General features: G+C 37.8%; 1 protein-coding gene across 2 annotated transcripts in view; it reads left to right on the top strand.

Annotated features, from left to right (window-relative positions):
* The window catches only part of coro2aa (coronin 2Aa), a 52,603-nt gene extending 31,023 nt beyond the window's left edge, over window positions 1–21,580 (top strand). For both annotated transcript variants that reach the window (XM_067584878.1, XM_067584879.1), the window contains exons 2-12: window positions 2,047–2,247; window positions 6,182–6,298; window positions 6,726–6,875; window positions 8,492–8,671; window positions 9,908–10,024; window positions 11,533–11,637; window positions 11,732–11,828; window positions 13,731–13,843; window positions 13,957–14,047; window positions 14,819–15,078; window positions 16,512–21,580. In XM_067584878.1, the coding sequence (XP_067440979.1) occupies window positions 2,047–2,247; window positions 6,182–6,298; window positions 6,726–6,875; window positions 8,492–8,671; window positions 9,908–10,024; window positions 11,533–11,637; window positions 11,732–11,828; window positions 13,731–13,843; window positions 13,957–14,047; window positions 14,819–15,078; window positions 16,512–16,649 (1,569 nt within the window). In that variant the 3' untranslated portion in view covers window positions 16,650–21,580. The remainder of the gene's footprint in view (window positions 1–2,046; window positions 2,248–6,181; window positions 6,299–6,725; window positions 6,876–8,491; window positions 8,672–9,907; window positions 10,025–11,532; window positions 11,638–11,731; window positions 11,829–13,730; window positions 13,844–13,956; window positions 14,048–14,818; window positions 15,079–16,511) is intronic.
* Window positions 21,581–22,524: the final 944 nt, after the last annotated feature.

Raw genomic sequence — 22,524 nt, 5'->3', positions numbered from 1 at the left:
GCATCGACTAGCTAAAGGAAAGTAGCTAAAAAGAGATTCAGGATTTAGAAAATATCAAAGGTTTTCCCTCTCCTTATTGATATGCTGCATTATGATTGACTGAGTGATTGATTTTATTCGGAGAATACCCTTAAAACAACTCAAGAAATAAATGAAATATTAATCAAGTAAAACACGGCAAAGTCTTATTAATTCTAACATTATGCAACAAGCCAGCTGTTTGTAACTCAAACATTACAGTCATGACCACGGATATTTTCATTTACAACATAAAAACAAATGATCTAATACGAAACAAGAAGGAACTGTTACTGAGCTGATCTTATACATCCTATTCTTTAACATAAACAGGGTTTTCACACATAACTGTTGTCAGCGTTTTGATGCAAACTGGAAGTTTTCCCAACCAGAAAAGTGAATCACTGTGCTTTAGATTTGTCACACTTGACTAGTATTACAGATGTCTAATTAAAATGAAACATTTCTAAACTAGGCAGGATTAAAGCATTCAAGGTTTTGTAGAAAAAATGGCCTTAATGTGGTCAAAGAAACTATTTTCTCTAAGATGATGCAATGCATACATTAAAAATGACTCATCAGTGTGAATTTGAGAATGTATTATAGGCAATAATGCATCTGAAGTATACAGACGTAAAGAAAACATTGATGAAACTTGATAATGAAGCTGTTGCTGGTGTCGCTAATTAGAATTTCACCATATACAAGTCAACCTAAAATAAAAACCTAATAATTAAGAAATGTCTTTGCTTGAATGTTTGTTCCATTACATCAAATATTTAAACACATTGCACTATAGTTTTGCTCTGGACTCAAACTTTTTTCCCAAATGAAATATGTTGACATGCACCAGCTGTCAACATCGAACTGAAACATGCACTTTCTCTCTAAATGCATTTTAATGCACGAACACTGTTCGTTCTTTTTTTGTTTTTTGTTTTTGTCCTCTTGGGATTTATATGTTTTAATCATTTTTTTAAGGGAATTTTTAAATATATATCTTCATCCTTTCTTTTGTTGCACTGCTGTGGGCTGGGAGGAACAACATTTCGTTTTTTAAGTATGCAAGTACACAAGAAAATGACAAACTAAATCTTGAATCTGCCCAGCTTTCATAAGCTTTTCCCTAATAATGGTTTTATCACGTCCTCGTTCTACAGGACACAGGCACAGGACATTAATGAACAGGCAAAAGTCACATCATTAACAAATAATGGAAATAAAAGTGGCACTAAAACACCTCCCTGTGGAACACCACAAGTGGTCTGAGACAGACATCTTGAGTCATGAACATTATTATTATATACAACGTTCAATATTAACTGTCCTCATCACAAGGGTTGGGTATGGTTTGAATTTTATCAATTCCAGCTCTTATCGATTCCCAGTTTCAATTCCAATATGGTAAAAAATGGGCCCAAATGTTTAGGTAACAAAATATCTTTATTCTTTTAAGCGTTTACTTGTGGTAGCGTGAGTGCTGGCGAGGTGCTAGCACTGACTGATGACACATTCAGACTAGGAGACCGCAAGACATCAAACACAACATTCATGTTTACATTTAATGAATATAGTGACATTTGTCATTTATAATATAGTAACAAACAAGAAATAGGTTTCAGTAAATACCATTCAAAACAAGGGATCTACTTTGATCTGAAAAGGATGTAACACATAGCAGGTGCTCCTAATGCAGGGGTAGACTGCTTAGTTAATGCACAAAAGTACATTGTGGCTTTTTATCATAGTCTTGGTTTTAATAATGTTGCCACAATAAGTTGTTTTTAGATTTTTTTAACTATAACAAAGCAGTTTATCCTTTCTTATAAGTAGGTTTCAGTGTTTTTCTTCTCCAGAGGGATTGTTGTTGATATTTTGATCACATCTACCATCAACTTGCTCTCTTTTCTTGTGAGAAAGGAGCAGGAATTATTAACACCCATAAAATGCCCCGTCAACATAACTGTGAGAGATGGATGACTCTCCTTGACTCACCTCCACTTTCCTCCCTTCCTCTCTCCCTCTCAGATGACATGGCGTCCTCAGTACCGCAGCTCCAAGTTCCGACACGTGTTTGGTAAGGCCGCCACCAAGGAGAGCTGCTATGATGGCGTGCCAATCACACGCAGCGTCCAGGACAACAACTTCTGTGCTGTCAACCCACGTTTCCTGGCAGTCATCACCGAGTGTGCCGGGGGAGGGGCCTTCCTAGTCCTATCTGTCCATCATGTGAGTATCTGCACATCATGGCAAGCTTTACAGACTAATATCAGTCATTTAATGTGGCACATACAATATTTCATTCAAAATGCAGATAACAGATCCAGACATGCACTCTGATGCTAGGCAGTTTCTCTTGCTATAAGGAGGGAATGGAGAGAAGAAGTCCAGATGTCTGAATCTCTACTTTTTAGTGATTCAATTTGGTCTGATGTTGTTTTCATTAAGGACTGTTTCTCCAATTGGAAAACATCTGAGTCAGTCAGAGCTTTGTAAGCAGGATTAAGAAAAGGCTTGAGCCAGAGAGGTTAGTTATGTTATTTATTGTGTCATAAGTGTCCAACCCACATGGACTTAAGACACCAAAGATATGGTTGCAGTGGTGAAATGTTTATCAGACAAGAACATAACATCTTACGTATAATATTACTTAAGCTCAAACTATAGAAATAATATCTACCACAAAAAATGTTCCCATACAAAGATGCAATCAACTAAAAGCACTCCTTGAAAATTAAGGGTGTTTTACTTAAAAGTGTAGCCCTTAAATCATATATCATCATCATCATATAGCTATTGCTATACCCATGGGAAATGGCAACAAAAATGGCAACAGGTGTGTACAGGTCATTGTATGGACTTTGCAGTAATAACAAACTGCTAGATCAGCATATTCTAGGAGCCGTTACCACTTCCATGCTACCACAGCTTCCATGTCGATTGAAAAAGACATTTGTGAGACGGATCTGTCTCTCGCTACTGATTGTTTTGGCCAAAACAAAATCCATCCACGCTAATGTAAAATCCATAACAGTATCTTGGTAAACTTGATCTTCCAGCACAATATAATCACGTGTTGTGTATTTTTCACTTGGTGTTGATCTCTCAGAACAACTTTTATCAAGACAGTTTTCATGACATCCTTATGTTTTTTCTATGACTTTATGGAGATCTGATACTAAATTTTGAGGAGAACCTTGGATTGTATGTCCCATATGTATTATAAGATAGACTGAGATAAAACAATCCTGTATTGACAATGTAACCCAAAATGAGAAAACTTTAAAACAGAGTTGTCTGCTTTTATGGTGGTAGCTTAGCTAAAGTGACCAAGGAGAGGAGAAAAAAAATCCCCTTAAATAGTTAAACATTTTTTGAAATACACTTGAAGAAATTGGCTTTCTTGCCAAGAGTTAGAAGATTGTGAAAGATAGAGAATACCCAGACCATGTCTGTAGGCTAAATGTGAAGCTAGCTAGCAGCCAGTTAGCATTAGCTTAGCACAAAGACTGGAAACGTGAAACGGCTGACCTTAAAAGATGTACAATAGGTTTGGAGTTTTTTTAACTGTGTATTTACAGATATGACGGTATCAACTCATTTAACTCTCAACAAGAAAGCAATATGTATTTCTCAAAATGTCTGTTTCATTAAATACTAAGATTTAATGAAATACTAAGATTTAATGAAAGAGCCTTGATTTTTTGTTATCATAGAGTATATGTAATTTTTTGTCTGTGTTGGACAATAGTAATTATTTGGACAGAATCTTGTTTGGTTCATTTTCTATGCTGATTGTTGAACATCTATCATGGTGTTGCTCCTGCACACACAGCACACCTGGAAAAGACAGCTCTGCTCTCAGAGTATAAATAGTGCAGCAGCAGTGGAGCCAAAAGAAATCTCTAAATACCAGGAAACCCCCGACAGCTCATTCGCTACAAATTAAACATTGAATATGGTCTTTTCTCCCTTCATTATTCTGTCTTATCTCCCTCAACAACTTCAGCTTAAATGTGATTAATCAAGCACTCTTCCAGACATTATTTATACATATCATCACATCCACTGGTGTTATCAATAACAATAATGATCCCTCAAATAAACTCAGCCAGACCTCCTCACTCGAGAGCTGGTTAAATTTACAGTTCTGCGGTATCTCTAGTGCAGAGCGATTCATTACACTGAACACCTCTCCCTCCTTTCTCCCTCTCTCTCCGTTTGTTTCCATCTTTTAAATCTTCTTGGAGAGTTATCACCACCCTCCTGGCATGACAGGAATTGCATATGAGCTTAGGAATGATATAAGTCATCTTTTAACCCTGTTCTCCCCCTGATCCTGTCTCAAAGAGGTGAAACTTCCAACACTCCCTCCAACCCCCGCCTTCACATCCCACCTGTGTGTGTGTATGTGTATGTGTGTGTGTGTGTGTGTGTGTGTGTGTGTGTGCGTGCACTGACAGACAAGCTATTGTTCTATGGAGAAAGTAGTTAACACACATAAATATAAGAAGACACACATAGAAATTATGTGTCCTACTAACATGTGCATTTATTAGCCTTGCCGGAAGGACAGATAATGGTTACATCATTCATTGCTCCAAACATACCTTTCCTGCACAGTAATCTAGCCTGCAGGTGTGTGTGTCATTTAAAGGAAGGTTCTGTTGGCACAAACAACATAATTAGCAGTCTTGTTGAGGCATAAAATCTTAAGTAAGACTTCTTTATAACAGGATCATGGAATACCAGGACATGTGTCACTAACAATTTGTGTAATTTCACCACCAGTGTTAGTCGTTCATGTTAATGTTAGGGAGGGTTTGACTGCTTGCAGGCTTGTCCTGACCTGCACAGATAAAACTAATTGGCCGGGCTCTTTACATCTGGCTGGCTGTCTTTAAAGCTGCACTAATTAATATTTTTTTAATAACAATGGATCAAATTACATGAAAGCTGTTGCTTGCAGTGACGAACCAACAGAGAATTATCACCCGACTCTGCATTTCCTCTCATCTCTATTGAGTGTTTTAGCATCTCTCAGCTCATTGTTTTAGTTTTACACCCTGAAGCTATTTTGGTTCACTCTCACCATTTTCATCAGCTTCATTTTTGCCCATTTTTTTTAAAGCAAAAAAGGTCTGATAAACCTATTGTGTGCTACCTGCCCAGCACCAAACAACAAACAATGTTAGCGAGTGGTTAGCTGGTGAACACGGTGGAGCATTTAGCCCCCGAAAGAGCCAAACATTTCCCTCCTGAGTTGGTGGAGACCAAAAACAGAGCTAAAAGGAGGGTGAATATTTGACTTAAACACTAATGAAATTGATAATAATAATGCAAACAAGTGTCTGCTTGGATGAGTAAATAGAGAACTGTTTGCTAACACCAGCTTTATTAGGTGATAATACGTCACGGTTGTGTTTACAACTTGATCCGCTGCCCCCAAGTGGCCCACAGATCAGCTAATGCTGCTTGAAGTTCAAAGACTTGTGGTACTAATGTCAAACCACAGCCTGTACTCTCGGGACACTCTGCTCTTGTCTATTGGAAGGCTACAGAGTTCAGTAAAAGACCTTTCACACGGGCAGCTCCGTCTACTTGGATTGAACAAAGAAAAAGCTCTGCAACTACAGATATTGTTTTAATTCTTTGAGATCCTGCTGGGATCCTCCTGATCCTGGTTTGATAAAAGTAAAAAATAAATCTCTTGATCAGAAATGAAAGTCTTATAGTCAATGAAACAACAACCGCTCAAAAACCCTGCAGCAAATGAGGAGGCTAAGCAGATAAATTCAATAAAAAGAAATTACCAATAACTAGAATAAAATGGATAATAACTGAGAATAAAGATTGAACAAGAACTAGGACCTCACTCCTTAACCCTAATATGTACTTTATATATACACTTTATAATGATATTGCCAAGTAATATAATGTGCATTAGTAGCAGATAATGATATGATTGTGCTTGCATATATTAAAATTGAATGATTATCATATAGTTTTATGAGGTAATAAATACTTCAGTGACACATAGAAACTTATCTACAGGGTCTGAAAGGTGCAAGAGAACAGCAGATGGTATTGGAAAGATTAACTCAATAAATATACATTAATTAGTTTATACATTCGGCATTTTAATTCTTTTTTTGTCTGTCAGACAGGTAAAGTGGACCCTCACCAGCCTCGAGTATCGGGCCACAAAGGCAACGTGTTAGACGTCAAATGGAATCCGTTCAACGACTACTGCATCGCCTCCTGCTCCGAGGACACCACGGTCTGTACACACACACGCACACTAAGTACATTTTCAAAGTGGTTCACTGACGCGTTATCATTTTCCCTGGAACATGAACATGTAGCAGCAAGGAGATCATTTTATTGCCCTGCAGTTTAGCCTTCAAGAAGAACTACTAGTCATTCCTCACATTCCTCAGCTCTGACCTGGCAGAGCGACTCAGAACAAATCCCTGAAGACAGAAAGAGAAAGGAAGAGTCAACAGGTTTTGCCTCCTCTCGAGACTATTTCTACAAAGTGTGTCTCGGGGCGGTGTCATTTATTTTCCATATTCAGTCGACCGTGCAGAGATTATATCTGTATTGGCTTTTTTTCATAGCTTCAGAGGTGTGAAGTACAGAGATTTTCCTTTTTTTTGTTTTGTGTGTGTTTGTTAATTTGGGTTTGTGTGTGTGTGTGTCTACAGGTGAAAGTGTGGGAAATCCCTCCTCATGGTGTGCTGAAGAACATTACAGTACCCTGGAAGGAGCTTCAGGGTCACAGCCGCAGAGTGGGCCTTATTGAGTGGCACCCGACTGCTAACAACATCCTCTTCAGTACCGCCTATGACTACAAGGTGACACAAACATTCACACTTGCACACACTAACTCTAACCCAGCCAAACAAACAAAAAAAAGCCTGCTAGATAACAAGAAAGTAACTCACAGTACATACTGTGACATATGGTGTAAGCAATAATGTATCACAATGCAGCCAAACAGGTCACAGCTGTTTATAATAGCCGAGTTCTTATTAACAAATCACAGTAAAGTTCACGGCTACACTACAACCCTCTGATTGTTGCTGCACTGGCCTGTCAAGAATTTGTGCTGGAGTCTTATACACATTACCACGACTTCAGATCATTTTCACGCTGAGCCGCTGCCTGTGCTGTCGGCAACAAGAAGTCCAAACTTGTAGAACACAAGTCCTTAAGGCCAACTGAAATCACATTTAATCGTTCCTCTTTGCAATCAAAATAATGTTTTTTTTAAATGTATTGTTAATAGTTTTGTTTTATTAGAATGAAGAAAAAGCAGATGCTGTCAGACTCAGTGTGACCGTCTGCTCTGCTTATGATCGAACACCACGTTATTTCTTTATTCAAGATTTGATTTGCTGTAGCAAAATAAGGACCCCAGCTATGTAAGCAGATGATGGGACAGTATTTAATCAAAATCATGTAAAAGTAGGGGGCACAATCATGAAATAAATTTTTTTCCCAACAGATCATTTTCTCAAAGGACACAGGACAAGTGATTACAGAGCAGATATGTATGCTGTAGTAGACCCAAAAAAAGGCAATTTAATAGTAGTTGGACTTTAATACTCGAGTCTGTGTGTAGAATACAAAGTCAGAGTCGAGTATATGTCATTAGTGTCCGCTTTCAAGTCTGAAGGCATTACTATGCTTCAAATGAAATGCTTGTTTGACTGTCGAACTGAAACCTCCTCCGCCCACAACCTTTCTGACATCAAAATCAAGAGAGCTGCATTCCACGTTTTTTATATATTTCCGAAACTGTCCGATACAAACATCCACTTAACACAGTGATTGGCCAGGTGTGCAGAGGTGAGAAAATAAGAACGGCTTGATTTTCTCTCTCAAACTCTGTTTTTTGGGGGGTTTTTTTTTTGCTCTTCACAAAACTAATTCTGTCACTTTTTATGGTTGCCTTAGAGAGAGACTGTTGAAATATGTGTGGTTAACCCCATTTTTACAAATCACAGTGTCTCACCCTTCTCTATGACGGCAGATTTTTCACCCTGCCTTCAAGTGTGTCCATTTGGAACAACTACAGACACTTTTGCTCTCTGATGTAATGTGGCTCAAGCGTACCCTTCCTTGTTAATATAGCGGTCAACTCGGAACAAACTGGAGTCTCTAACCACTTTTTAATATAACAAAATAGCTCAGACTTTTTGGGGGAATATTTTTTTTAGTTGGATAAAACCTTACATCAGTTTTAACTTCAATAAATACATTTCTTACAAAATAATGAAACTTAAACATTTATTAGTTGTGACAAATTGCTTTAGTTTTACACCATTATTGCTGTCCAGTGCTGTTGTTCTCTTCTTAAATAAAGTTACAAAAAAAGTGAGTCTCAATGATTTCCTGCCTGACCACCTTTTGGTAGCTAAATTTCTGTGTCTGCCACTTTTATCTCCTCCTCCTCCTCCTCGTCCAGGTAATGATCTGGAACCTGGACTGTCCCGAGCAGGTGATAAAGAACCCAGTGCGGACCATCAGCCACCACACAGACGTTGTCCTCTCCATGTCTTTCAACACTGATGGCAGCCTACTGGCCACCACCTGCAAGGACAGGAGGGTCAGACTCATTGAGCCCCGCTCAGGAAACCTACTGCAGGTAAAGCTTAATGAGTGTGTGTGTGTGTGTGTGTGTGTGTGTGTGTGTGTGTGTGTGTGTGTGTGTGTGTGTGTGTGTGTGTGTGTGTGTGTGTGTGTGTGTGTGTGTGTGTTTATTGATGATTCATCCCAGTGTTTTTTTTATGTGGCAGGGCAATTACTACAGTGTGTGTACTAAGTAGGTAATTTAATGTACCACATGCCACTCCAAAGAAGAGGTGTGGTTAGAGCTATTATGATCAATGTTTATTTTAGATATTAAAAAAATATGTTACCTAGATATGAAAAAAAACACTTGTAAACATAGGTGAACCTTTTTTGAATCGTTTTGTATCGCGACACTACTGTATGTTGCATAATCAGCGGCTTCTCAAACTTTTTCACATTGCTTTCAGTTACTGCATCTCAAAAATAAAAGGCAAATGCAAAATTTTATTTGCTTTTTTAGTTTAAAATTGTGATTTTAAATTGTGATTATTCATTCATATCATGGACTGTAGCTGTGCTGTAACTTTTACTCTCCAGTTTTATCTGTTTTCTTCAATTTTAGCTCGTATTTATATTCTATTTTATTTACTGTTTTAAAGTCCTATTTGTATGTGTCTTTTTATATTGTTCTATCTTTATTTCATGTGTTTTCTTAATTCATTTTTGGTACTATACAAATAAACTAGCCTTGGCTTATTAAAAAAATGAGATGCCTTTGTCATAAAAGAACTTCTACTTTAAATTGTCCTTTTGCTCTTTTGAGCACATGGGAACATACAATCCTGGTGAAAATTATTTAAACCATTTGCTTGCTTTTCATTGAAAATCTGAAAAACCTGAAAACCGAGCCCTGTTTGTAGTGTATCATAGAGTGATCAGCCAACGTTACATAATTGGGAGTTCCTTACTCCTTTTCTCCTTCCCAGCCTAGACGCCCAGGCACTCATCCAGCACCACACAGCCAAAACTGACACCTCTGGCCTGGCCGGGCCCTCAGCATAGCTGCTCAGACCTCTGGGTCACCAGCCAGAGACTCTCAGACTGTTCATCAGTCCGCTCTCACTTCCTTTTCCTGCCAAACAAACTAACAAAACAGTCAAACAGAACATAACATCACACTGCTGTAGTGTTGATAATGTTTTGGAAGCTGTTGTCATGTCAAATTATCATTTTATGTTACTTAAAAAAAAAGTCTTATACTATAAATAAACATTCTTGATGTTTACTATGTTGTGTTGTTTGTTTGCAGGAAGCCAACTGCAAGACGCACAAAGCCAGTAAGGTGCTGATCCTGGGTAACCTGAAGATGCTCCTCACGTCAGGCACTTCACGCTGGAATGATCGACAGATAGCTCTGTGGGATCAGGTGAGAAACAGCAGCAGAACATCTGGCAGTACAAGTACAAGGTCCATTAAGTAAGTATTGAGTATAAGTCATGTGACAGAAGTGTCTCAAGGTAACATATAAGATCATTTTTATCATGTGGCTGAAGACACCTGAGCCACACTCTTTGACTGATGACGACCATGATGTGGTTTGCTAATATTGATTCTATCAATACTTTCCAGTCAATGCAGGCTATATTTACACATATCGCTCACTGAACTTGTTCCCGTAATGCATATTTCTTTGCAAAAAAGATTCAAAACGCTATCAAAGTGACATCTCCCAAGACATCTTGTATCTTCCTGTAGTGGCTTCATAATTATAACTTGGCAACTGGGAAATGGGAGCGCTTGATGAGCAGGTGAAAGCAGCGACTGACACAGTATCATTAGAGCCGGGATAGTGGCAGAAACAGAGACAGACAGAAAGAAAGATGGAAAATGTCATGAAAGACACATCTGTCCAATTTCCTATTCTGACCTGATTCTGCTCCCTGCTCCTTGGGGAGTGCTCTAAGTGCTCTGATGGTAAAAGTCCAGTCTCCTTCAGTCTGAATTTAGGGAACACCCTGTACTAAAGGCTCTAAGGTTAGAAGGAAAGATAGGAAAGAAGGATTTGTGTCCAATGTTTTTGTTAAGTTCAGTGATATACAAAGACGTCCATGTAGGCAATCCACCCTAACTACTCAGCAACAACAAAAAATAAGGCCTAGAAATAAGCACAATCCCCATAATATAGGATTAATAATAATACAGATGAAGTATTGGGCAGCGTATTACATCACCACCAGAGAGGTCATGACTCAAGGTGGCCTTATTTCCTGTCCCACGTGATTAAATCCCTTGAGCATCACAGAGCCATGATAAAATGAAAATGGAAAACGGATAAATATAAGAAATAACGTTATGACAGAAGTTTGATATAAAGCAGTCAGAGAAGATGAATATTTAGTCAGACAGAAATGTGGGATTTAATGTTCAATAACTCATCAGTTCATCTATTTAGCTCTTCCCAGCTAAAATACTGCAAAACATCTCTCAGCCCCACACAATATGAAGCAGCATGCGTCTCACACACAACTCTGCCATCTAGTGGACAAATCAGATGGACAATCGAAAGCCGTCAGAAGTACATCTGAAACATTCATTGAGCTTGTGTGTAAACTAAAGCCAAACTTCTTTTATGTTACATTATGTCATCTCACATCTCTCCGATCAAACCTTTTAGTCTATAATTGTGCTGGTGTTACTGGCTGGCTGCTGCGTTTTGATGTGTGAGAGTGTATCGTGGGTGGAGGATTATGGCCGAGGCACGGATTAGGGATTGAGCGCTGAGTGTTTTTTTAATTCAGTGGAGAGAGTGCTTCTTATGTAGCAGTGGATTTAAACGATTGAGTGTTTTGATATCAGGGGATGCTGTACACGTCACTTGTGATTGAGCGTTGCTTTTGATTTTACATTGTTTTGATCTCTCTTTGTGCTTTGTAGGATGATCTGTCTGTGCCTTTGTTAGAAGATAACCTGGACGGTTCCTCAGGGGTCCTCTTTCCTTTCTACGACCCCGACACACACATGCTCTACCTTGCTGGGAAGGTGGGTCTCCAAAAGCAACCCGAAAGTGTCTTAGTTATGTTACAACATTCATATACAAAGTACATGTTTTAAAGGCTTCTCTTGTCTCCCTCAGGGTGATGGGAATATCAGGTACTATGAGATCAGCTCAGAAAAACCGTATATCCACTACCTTACAGAATACCGCTCCCACTTACCTCAGAAAGGGATGGGTAAGGAAAACACAAACACACAATTTTAAAGACTCTCACTCAGCTTCCTTTACACTGACAACTACTATATGTATTTTAAATAAAAAACTCCAACACGCTGGACGCTTCATTTAACTATTTCCTCAGTTGAATGTGTACGAAATGTGCCTGTGAAACTAAAACTGTGCCTGCCTCCTGGCTGTGTTGAATCTCTCGCACCTGTAAGCAAAGCTGCTGTGCAAATAAGCCTGCATTATTTGAATAGCCAAACCAGCTGACCAGAGCGCAGTCGTAGATCATGTAGAGTGACATGCTGATGTTTTAAACTCGTATTTTATTTGCTTGTTGTGGTGAACAAGGATGTAAAATAGAGGCAAGAATATTGCGGGATGGAAGATTTTTAGAAACTCGTGGAGTCTTATGGGCAACAGCAGCTCTATGCTGTTAAGCTGCTGCACAGTAGTACTACGTAAATCATCAATGAAATCTCAGTACTATGAAAAGTTGTTTGTAGTATGTGTTTGAACATGTAATATATGTGCCAGTAGATTAGACTGTTTGGTCATGGTGGTCATTTTCAAGATTATATATAGTCTATTTTCAAACATACTAACAAATATTGTATTAATATATGATGAATGATAAATTGCAGTGATGAAAATTAGAAAACAGACAAGTCACTTTTTTTTTAAAATAATGTGAGATATTTAGTTTCACATTTTTAAAATTAGAGGATTATTTGGGTGACACTTTACTTTAAGTCCCCTATTTAGCATTTATAAGCAGTATATAAACATTTATTGAATGATTTATGACACAATATAATGTAGTTATAAGCAGATTTTAAATGTTTGTTAATGCCACCTATTATAACTTCTCCTATAAAGACACATTTCATATTATTACAAGTGTGTTTTACTATATTGTCATTCATTATCTGTTTATACAGCTGGAGCAGGATGATTTACAGTTGGTGATATCTGGTAACAACTACATTATAATGTGTTACAAACATTTTATATTGCTTATAAATCATAAATGTTAACCTTATGGGTTGTATTACTGTATATTTATTAGTATATACTAACAAATATTTTCATTATCGATTAATAGATTAGTTGTTTGATCTATAAAATGTCAGAAAAATGGTGATCACTATTTCCCGAAGCCCAACACGCAACCTAAAATGTCTTTTTTTGCCCCAACCAACAGTCCACAACCCAAAGATATACAGTTTACTATCATAGAAGACAAAAGAAACCAGAAAATATTCACATTTAAGAAGCTGGTACCAGAGAATTTTTGTATTTTTTCTTAAAAAATGACTCAAAACAATTAATCGATTATCAAAAGAGTTGCCAATTAATTTTCTGTAGATCAATTAATTGAATAATTGTTGCAGCTCTTATATTTTTGCTATGATGTTTTCACATTTGTACTTCCATGACACATTTATATGAGTGTGTAGTTATCATGTGCCCTTGTCTCTATGAACACCATACTAACACCGTACATTTAATCCAAGTCGGATGTTTAGTCCTTATGTTTAAATTAAATAGATAAAAAAGTCAAGTTGTTTTAAGTTGAGGTGGAGCACCTTCAAAAGTGGGAGTGGATGTTTAAGTACTTAAAAGCTCATAGTTTCCACTGCAAACGTATTGTGTTGTACCTGTGCTCAGGAGTCTGCTTTGGTTCACAGTATGAACAATATGAACATAATGTTTGAGGGCATTTCAGAGGTTTAAAACACATCGCAAAATTAATAACATTATGATTTTTCATGTTGAACCATCATGTCTTCCTGTCTACTGAGATTTCTGTATATGTTCTGTCAGTCAGTGCACTTTTTGTATAGTAGCTATACAGGTATTGCACAATACCATACATTTCCTTCCTGACGATGCTCTGTGTGTCGTCCTGCAGGTGTGATGCCAAAAAGAGGCCTGGATGTGAGCTCCTGTGAGGTGTTCAGGTTCTACAAACTGGTGACAATCAAGGGTCTCATTGAGCCTCTGTCCATGATCGTACCCCGCAGGGTAAGACTACACCCACTAGGTGATGTGAAAAAAAAAACACATAGATTTGTAGCTCAATAAACTTCAGGACCTAATTTTCTGTGAGTCTGAATGCGCTGTATATGTGTTATCAGTCGGAGTCATACCAAGAAGACATCTACCCAATGACAGCTGGTAACAAGCCTGCTTTGACTGCAGAGGAGTGGCTCAGTGGCATCGACAAAGGTCAGAATTAAGTGTCTGTGTGTGTACATTTGTATATATTAGCAATGTGGTTGGGGCTTTATTTAACCGTTCAGTGTGAAGGGCTTTTGGCTCCAAACTGAGTCACACTCAAGATTCAATTATATCTAAAAATAAAAAAAACACCAGCAGGGCTGAGTGATATGTCTGAGATAGTATGAAAGTATTTTTGTGGTATCACTGCACACACTGTATGGCAAACAGATCTCTTTACACATGTAAATCAATTTTATGCAGTCATTCATTTGTATGTATTTTGCTTTCCTGTTTTGCCCCATTTTAGTTCTGTAGTATATAATCTATTATAATCTATTAGTAATTTCTCACTAGTGGCAGAAGAAGTACTAAAATCCTTTACTTAAGTAAAATACCACAGTGTGACTCTGGTATAAGTCCTCCATTTAAAATCTTTTACTTACTGTGAGTAAAAGTACATACTGTATGTACTAATTAATATACTGTTGAGTAGTTCATAACAATACATCATATTTAATTTGTTGATTTAAATGTTTTGGAAGTAAAATCTGAATCTGCAAAGTAACTATAACTAAAGCTGAGTTACATGTAATGTAAAGTTCAAGTACCTCAAAATTGTACTTAACTCTTTTCTATGTCCAACATCAAACCAAACTGACTAGAATTCATGTTAGTGTCAGGAACATCCATTTTAGTAATCAGCCCTTCAGTGTGCATGAATAAAACATTGAGACTAAGTAGCTCATCTTTTTCCTGGTCACTCTCTTTATCTTCTAGGCCCTGTGCTGATGTCTCTGAAGCCAGGAAGTCAAGTAGCAGAGTCATATTCAGAGCTGAGCAAGGGGCTTGGAAACTCGCTGGACAGTCGCAGGTCTCAGAGCAGGCCGGGCATGATGCAGCTGGCGTACATTCAGGACCAACTGGCCACCAAAGACAGCAAGGAGGACAACGGTCTTGCAGAGGGCGACAAGAGTCGGACAACTCTTAGCAACGGAGAAGACCTCGCACTTTGCTCTCCTCCTCGGACAGAGAACGAGGTACAGAGTGGTTTTGGTGTCTGGAGGATCTTCCTCCGAATTCATATCCTGCTGTTTGGACAAGAATTTTGTTGTGGCAGTTTTAACACATATATTTCAAGGACATAGGTGAAAAATGTACATGTCAATGCTGTTTTTTGATGAAATTGGTCTTCATGCCTTCCATAAATCCATTAGAAGAATTAGGAATGTGGCCTACATTTCTGTATTATTGATGCACTAATCCTGAATATTAGATGTAGTTTCATTCATAGAGAGCTGAGAGTAAGAAAACTCTGTTTTCACATCTCTAACAACAAACCACAGAATTAGTAAAATAAAATAAATACATCATGTAAAGACTTTAAGGCTAAAATCTAGTTTGTCTCAGGAACTTTGTCCTTTTCTGCCATAACTTTTATTGATGTTCCAGTGGTGTCTTTTCGTTTGAATGATATAAAATTACATGTTGTCACCTGTAAATGAAAATGTACAATACATTTAATGTTTTTTGCTTTTGAGTGGTGAGAAGTGTCTGCAGAGCTTTTCTGTCAGGCTCCATACAGCCCAAACAAGCTCCATCAATCAGAAGGTTAGGGAAGCTTTTATATGGCTTTAAAGGCAAAACCTGAGGCAAAAAAAAGGTCAGTGACAAATTTGCTGCTGCTCATGAAACTTAACAGATGAGGCTGGTGATACTCAATATTTTTCTTATAGTCAACAAATCCAATTAAAAGACCAAAACCAACACTGAATAGATTGTACTTACAAGTATTTCCTGTGTTGTCAAACCCTGATGTAACTTCTTCCTTTGTGCCATTGACCTCCACTGTTGTCCAAAATGATTAAAAACACATCAGCGAGTTCACAGTGTTGCATTGGTTGACATGTTCCTTCATTACAATGAACATGGGCACTGTAGTTTACACACATACACTGTCCTGCTGCCATAAATACTCACTAGCACACCAAATGTGTATTAATTCGCAGCTGGAAATAGTCCCCAACAAATGCACTATTTCCTCTTCTTTGAGTAACATTTACTAAAAACTACAGTGCCCAGCTGTTAAAGGAAATTATTTAGCCTTTTTTTAAAAGAAAGCATTTATTTATGACCCATTTTAAAGGGAAAGACACAGACAAAAAAGTACTGAGAGACAGACACATTGTTTATCTTTTTTTATGGGATTTGTTGACAACAAGAAAAATATAGAGCGGCCTTATCCTTTAGTATTGCTGAGAGAACATGGTGATAATTAAAGGCTATGAACTAGATGAACATTTTTATCCACTCAGAGCTTCTTTCATCTGGATTATGGCTTCTGGACAGTAAGAGGACAATCTTTAAAGATATTTTTTAGAAAACCAAACTGAAACTGTATCCTAAAAGTGGATCCTGTGGATGTTATGCTGATGATATATCTCAATATATTGTGTTTATGTTTTGTCCACAGCTGCTTCTGAAGTTCCACAAGCAGCAGGAGGAAATCCGACGGCTGAGGGAGCTCCTGAACCAGAGGGACGTGCACATCACACAGCTGGAGCTTGAGATTAAGAACATCAAAAACACCCAGCCTCAGAGCTCACGTTAAAACTGGGCCCGCCATGGAGTCACCTCCACCTCCTCACGGGACACATGCATTACTGTACAAACGTACTAACCACATTGTCATACCACCACTTTCTTCTTCTAGTCCTGACTCACCTCTTTTCTTCTCGTGAGCCCCTCATACTCACTGCACAGGGGCGATTTAAAACCAGTATCACCTCGACTTTTTGTTTTCATACTGTCGTCTTGTCGATTTTTACACAAGGTGCATATATTCTTTATTCAGGTACATACATTCAAACACTGATTCTTACCCGTGATGTAACATGTTTTAAAACTCTTTGCACCTGTTGACCTTTTATTTTTTTCCCTGTTTCTTTTGTACGCTTCACAGCTATGCAAGTTTATTGTAATTTTTAGCTTTTTTTATGCTCTTTGTAGCCGAGTGATAAAAAGATGTTTGTGCCCGTCTTGACTGAATGATGTGGCTGTCTGCTTGCTGTTTGAAAGTTGTTGCAGGGTAGTAGCAGACATCCTGTGTGATTGTAAGATAACGCTGAATTTATTTTCTATGCTCGGTGATTGTTTTTCCGATATTTAAACTACTGTAAGTGGAGATGGCTGCGGTGCTTGTAATGACAGATGTTTGTGTGCTTGAATGAGAGTGAGCTAAGTGAATGGCTATATCATGCTGTGTTCTGGCTTTCCATTGAGATTTTTTTTGTTTTTTAAATTTTTGAATAACTGGAAAATTGGTGGAAAATCAATTCTTTTCACAGCAGCGGAAGCCAATTTTGTATCTGATACAATGTAGCTGCTTTGATCTTAACTTTTAATTTATTTTAAAATACATTCAAAGAAAATACTGGCCATTTAAATTTAAACTTGGAATTGTAATTTTGGAAAATACAGCATGCAAAATGTTATAAAAGACTGCTTACTTTTCACTAATGTGGAGTCACTGTGAATAAACTTTAAAGCCATTGTAGAACCGGAGTACCGCAACACTTAGGTTAGTTTGTGTTCCACTTTTCTTTTGACTTTCAAAGTATTTTCTCATAAAGGGTTTCTTTTATTGCTCTTTGTAAGAACCTGAAACATGATACTGGGGGTTTTTCTGCTCATACTTTAAGTTAAAAGTGTATCAACTACTTACTGCACAAAAAAATATGAGCCGCTCACAGCTCTGATAAGGCTGTGAGAGCGGGGGAACAGTTGGGTAATATAATGATAAATTTGTCCACTGCCAGAGATTTTATCACACAGTTTATGCTGCGGCAACTATTCCTTTAATATTTCTACATGTATTACTGTTGGCCATTGTGGATAGTGTTGCAAATTAATGAGCAGGGCTGCTATGTTGCATCATAGGGTTTAAATACGATGATTGCATCAATGTGATGAAGTTTATTTGTCATAAACATTCCCATCTGGTTATTTTATTTAGATACAGTTTCTCAATATAGATATAATTGATTCTCCAGTAAGTTGATACTGATATATATCGATATTGAAATCTAAAATTTGATAAAATGATAAAGGATTTTATCCATATTGCCCACTCTGATGAGATGAAGTTGAAAAGTAAGTAACTTTACTGTAGAAACTGCAGCTATGAAGCTCAACTTTGAAACCAATGTGGAAATGATTTAACATCCACAGTTAAATGACAACTAAACAAACTTTATTTGCTGACGAAGAGACTGTGACATGTTTGAAAGCTCCTAAACAAGTGAGTGCACCTTGAGTGGAGATTACTCCCCAAATAATATCTTTTAAAGTGCTGCTCAAATTTTACAAGCCAGTATAGAAATATATATTTGTTTTTTTTTATAGAATATGGACAGAAATTCTCTGTGTGATGATAAAGGAAACCCTCTTTGAGAGAATACATCGTCTGAATGAGGCTAGTGGAAAAGCGGCCCTAAAAAGGCTGCGGTCTTTGTCTCTCTTTATGATCATTTTATGAGTTTTGTCACTTTTTAAATGCTTTGCTAAATGATAACCTTTTAAGCAATCAAAAAAGGCTTAAATAACTGTAAAATGTGCATAAATGTACATTGAGCAATCTATCCAAATTGCAAGAAATGTCTCTTCCCTCAGGGAACTTGTGAATGGTGTTCATAGTTTCTTCCACAGTGCAGTCGGACCAGTTCCTCATATCTGTTGCTTTCAGGCTTGGAGCAGTTTTGAGATTTTAACTTGCATTTTTTTCAAACAACCTAACAAGACAAAACATTCCCTTGTTTCTCGCCTGCTTGTTGAGAGAAACAATATGCTTAATATATATATATGTGTGTATAGATGTCACTGTACTGCTTGCAGATATTAGGCAACACAAACTATATAGTTGTTAGTTTATCCAAAGATAACCAGTATGCAGAGTATGAACAGCCAGGCATGCCTGTATTTATGTGGTAGACAGAGGCACAAGCACCGTGATGATATTCTAGATTTGGCATACGTTTCATGGCCACTTGTCAAAAAGGTGTCACATGGAAAATGCCACACCGAGCCACAAACGTACAGACAAACCGGCCTCAATACAATTGTGATCTGTGACCCCGTTGACCTCCAGCAGGACAATTCTAGCACAGCTCCATCGCTGGCTGACTTTTGTCCAGGAGCGGCAGCACCAGGCCAGGATAAACTCTGCTGTTGGTGGACAAGTCTCAACACATTCCCACCAGGCTCATGTTTCTACAGTTGGTCAGTGGACTTGCTCAAGGGCTGATATGGCTATTTGCTCACATTTTAAACAGTTTTAGATAACCAGTTTTACACCATTTCAACCAGTTTAATCATATCTGTATCTGGATTTCCCCCGACTCAAAATAGATTGTTTACATTTTTATCGTAATTATTTCTGCCTTTTGTTTAAAAAGTCTCCCAAAATTGTTAATTTAAGAGGAATCATTTGATGGTTTGTGAATTTGGTGCTTAATGTTGTTCTCGGCCTGTGGAAAATACAGCATATCACTCGCTAAATAACAGTAGCAGCTGCCATTTTGAGCCCATTTCTTCAGCACAGTTTTATAGTGACCGGACTGTCAACAGCAAATCTTTGTCTCTCACTGCCGCCCCAATAAACTCAACACCTGTGTCCCCGAATACTGCTGAAATTGGCTGACCCATTCATTGTATTACAGGCTGTTTCATTGAGAGAGCTCACACATTGTTGAAGAGATGAGAGAGATGTGTTAGAGCAAGTCAGAAATATTTCAAGCTGATTTGTTGTTGTTACTGGAGTTCCATCCTCTGATAATATATCTGTGGTATATTCCTGTTAAAAGTCCTGGAGGTGTTTATTTATTTTGGTTGATGATGCTGCGTTCAGGTCATGTGGGATTAATGGCAACGATGGAAAGGATTCCCATGTTTACGACTTATAAGTGTTCATGTCATCTGACAGACTCAGTTGTATGATTAGAGAGTTGGTCGAGTGACAGTTAAAAATACTGTGCACGGACAACATAACACTATATCCGTTAAATTTTGGTTTAATCGCCTTGAACAGCAGACTTTGGCTGATTTGAGACGTTCTTATTTGTCACATTTTTAAGTATTTCTGATTCATGAAGCGGATACATCAGATACATCAGCGCCTTCAGAAAAATAACTTTCTTAGTCATACTTGCGACTTGGAAGTTGGGGTGAACACGCTTACAAGATTGAATCTTGTAATTGTGATAATTCTGATATGACATGAACGCGGCATTAGACCTCTGCTCAGGGCGAAGTTGGGTGGAGCTCTGTAGGATTTACATGAGGTCACACATCAAGAATCATAGGTGTTAACCTCTTACACCTGAACAGGTGCATCAAGAGGACAGTCAGAGAGATGTAAATCAAGCGCAGTCTTAACATTCCTACACGGTCCTGAGAAGGAATCTATTTAGACAAAATAGGTGAAAACACCTGTGTGGTGTGTGTAGGGCCTTTGAAGCACTGATGTAGTTAGTACACACTGTTCATTTATATCGTGGAATAACACGAGCGATTCAGTTTTATTAAAGGGACATTCCAATGAATTTACACATTTTACTCCTGTGAAAATGTTAAGCCTGTGAAAAACAGTTGTATAATGTTTTCTGTGGCTCTGGAGGACCTTTGTCATGTCTTAAAAAATGACCTTGATGACATCATCAGAGTTATTTTTACAGAATTTGGTCTCAGTGTGGACTTAAAGACTACATTTTTTTTTAAAATATTAAGAGTGTGTAATAAACTGGCAGTGCAGAGTTTTAAAGATGTGTATTTACCAGTTAGGAAGCATCTAAAGAAATTATGCCATTGGTTGCATTATGGGAAACGTAGGATGCAGCTATTTGGAGGTAGACCAATAGCAGGACATCTTGACCTCTGCTGCATTGATCTCTCTCTTCAGCTTCATTCAAGTGCAATATTAGAATGATTGAAACTGATTCCACAACTACAGTTTTTGGTGAAATTACACTATTTTGAAGCAGCTGTATATCATTGGGACATCAAAATAGTGACATCACTGCCAGCTAGTTCAACAAATACCCTTTGACCCTTTGTCATATCCTTTGACTTGTGGCGTAACACCAGAGTGTGTTTGCAGTATACACACGTCATACATTAGTATGAATTATTGGCAGTAAGCAGTGGAAAGTATTTCTCTGTATTTTTTTTTTTTCATTACAATGTTGTGGTACATTGATGATTGCATTACTGTACAGAAAATTGTAACAGTACAACTCTGCAAGTGATCATCTTTCTGCTGCTTTGTTATGAATGTGGCCAACACCAAGTCCTCAGAGAAAAATCTCAACCAGCCAAATGGGAAAAAAAACAACACCAATCCATTCCAGAGACCTTCTCTGTGTTAAAGCATGCACGCTCTGACAGTCTCTATGTTATACTGGAGCAATAATGTAGCTGCAGAGTCAACTGTAGCGTTCACTGTGGCGAATATGTATGATTTAATAAACCATTTCATTTAAGAGTTAATATGAGCCTCACTGTGCCTGATTTAGGTGCATTTTTGATGCAATTATTTCCTTTAAATGTGTAAAAACTGGAAAAAGATTGTATCCCGTTACTGTAAATTCTGTTTTCAAAACCTGTTACAAAAATATTATCATATAAAATATATTTTTCTGGGAAATCCATTTGACTGTTTATAGATCTTCTCTGACAGAACAGACGATTATCCCGCCTGAACAAGTAAACTGAAGTATAAAATGTTTCACTCAACTGTATAAACACATTAATATTTAAGCAGAGTTTTGAGTGGTGCTGGCTCGCAATTAACTGTTTGGGAGTTTCTTCTCCTTCCTGATCCACTCAGGCTGCAACATGTGGACGGCCAACATTTTTCATCTCTGTACACGACTGCCTGGCTTGTGTTTGGAATTCAAAAAAAGGGCCCTAAAAGACGCAGCAGCCTGGGAGGATCAGCAGCCAGAAACTCTTTTAAAAACAAATTATTGTTCCTCAAAAACAACATAATGCTGTTTGGTTGCCATTTCTGGGCTTAATGTTAAGAATAAAGGCGCCACAGACAAATGCTCTCTATCTTGGGGTTACATTACTGTTTCTGTGGAGTGAAAAATGACTGTACTCAGCTACATAATGTATAATTCACTACAGGCTACAAGCTACTACAGCATTAACCTTAAAAGGGGAAATCTCTTAAAAGGAAAGTTTCACATTTGTCTGTCTTAAAACAATACTCATATACCTATATGTACATTTAGAGAGTCATCTGTCACTGTACTCTGCTGGTTCCCAACCTGGAGAAACACAAAAGTCATTTTTCTCTTATCTTTGTTCTTGTGAAATCCTGGATAGTCTTGCCCCTTCAGCCCTTTTAAGGTTATTCAAATGAAACAACCTGGAGAGATTTGACTGCTCACAGCTCGCTTATGTAGTCTGTGATGAGGTTTCCCAAG

This window comes from Thunnus thynnus, chromosome 3, assembly GCF_963924715.1.
Source record: "Thunnus thynnus chromosome 3, fThuThy2.1, whole genome shotgun sequence".
In the NCBI taxonomy this organism is placed as follows: domain Eukaryota; kingdom Metazoa; phylum Chordata; class Actinopteri; order Scombriformes; family Scombridae; genus Thunnus; species Thunnus thynnus.
Note: the sequence above shows the minus strand (reverse complement) of the source record. Positions and strands in the feature narration are given on the sequence as shown.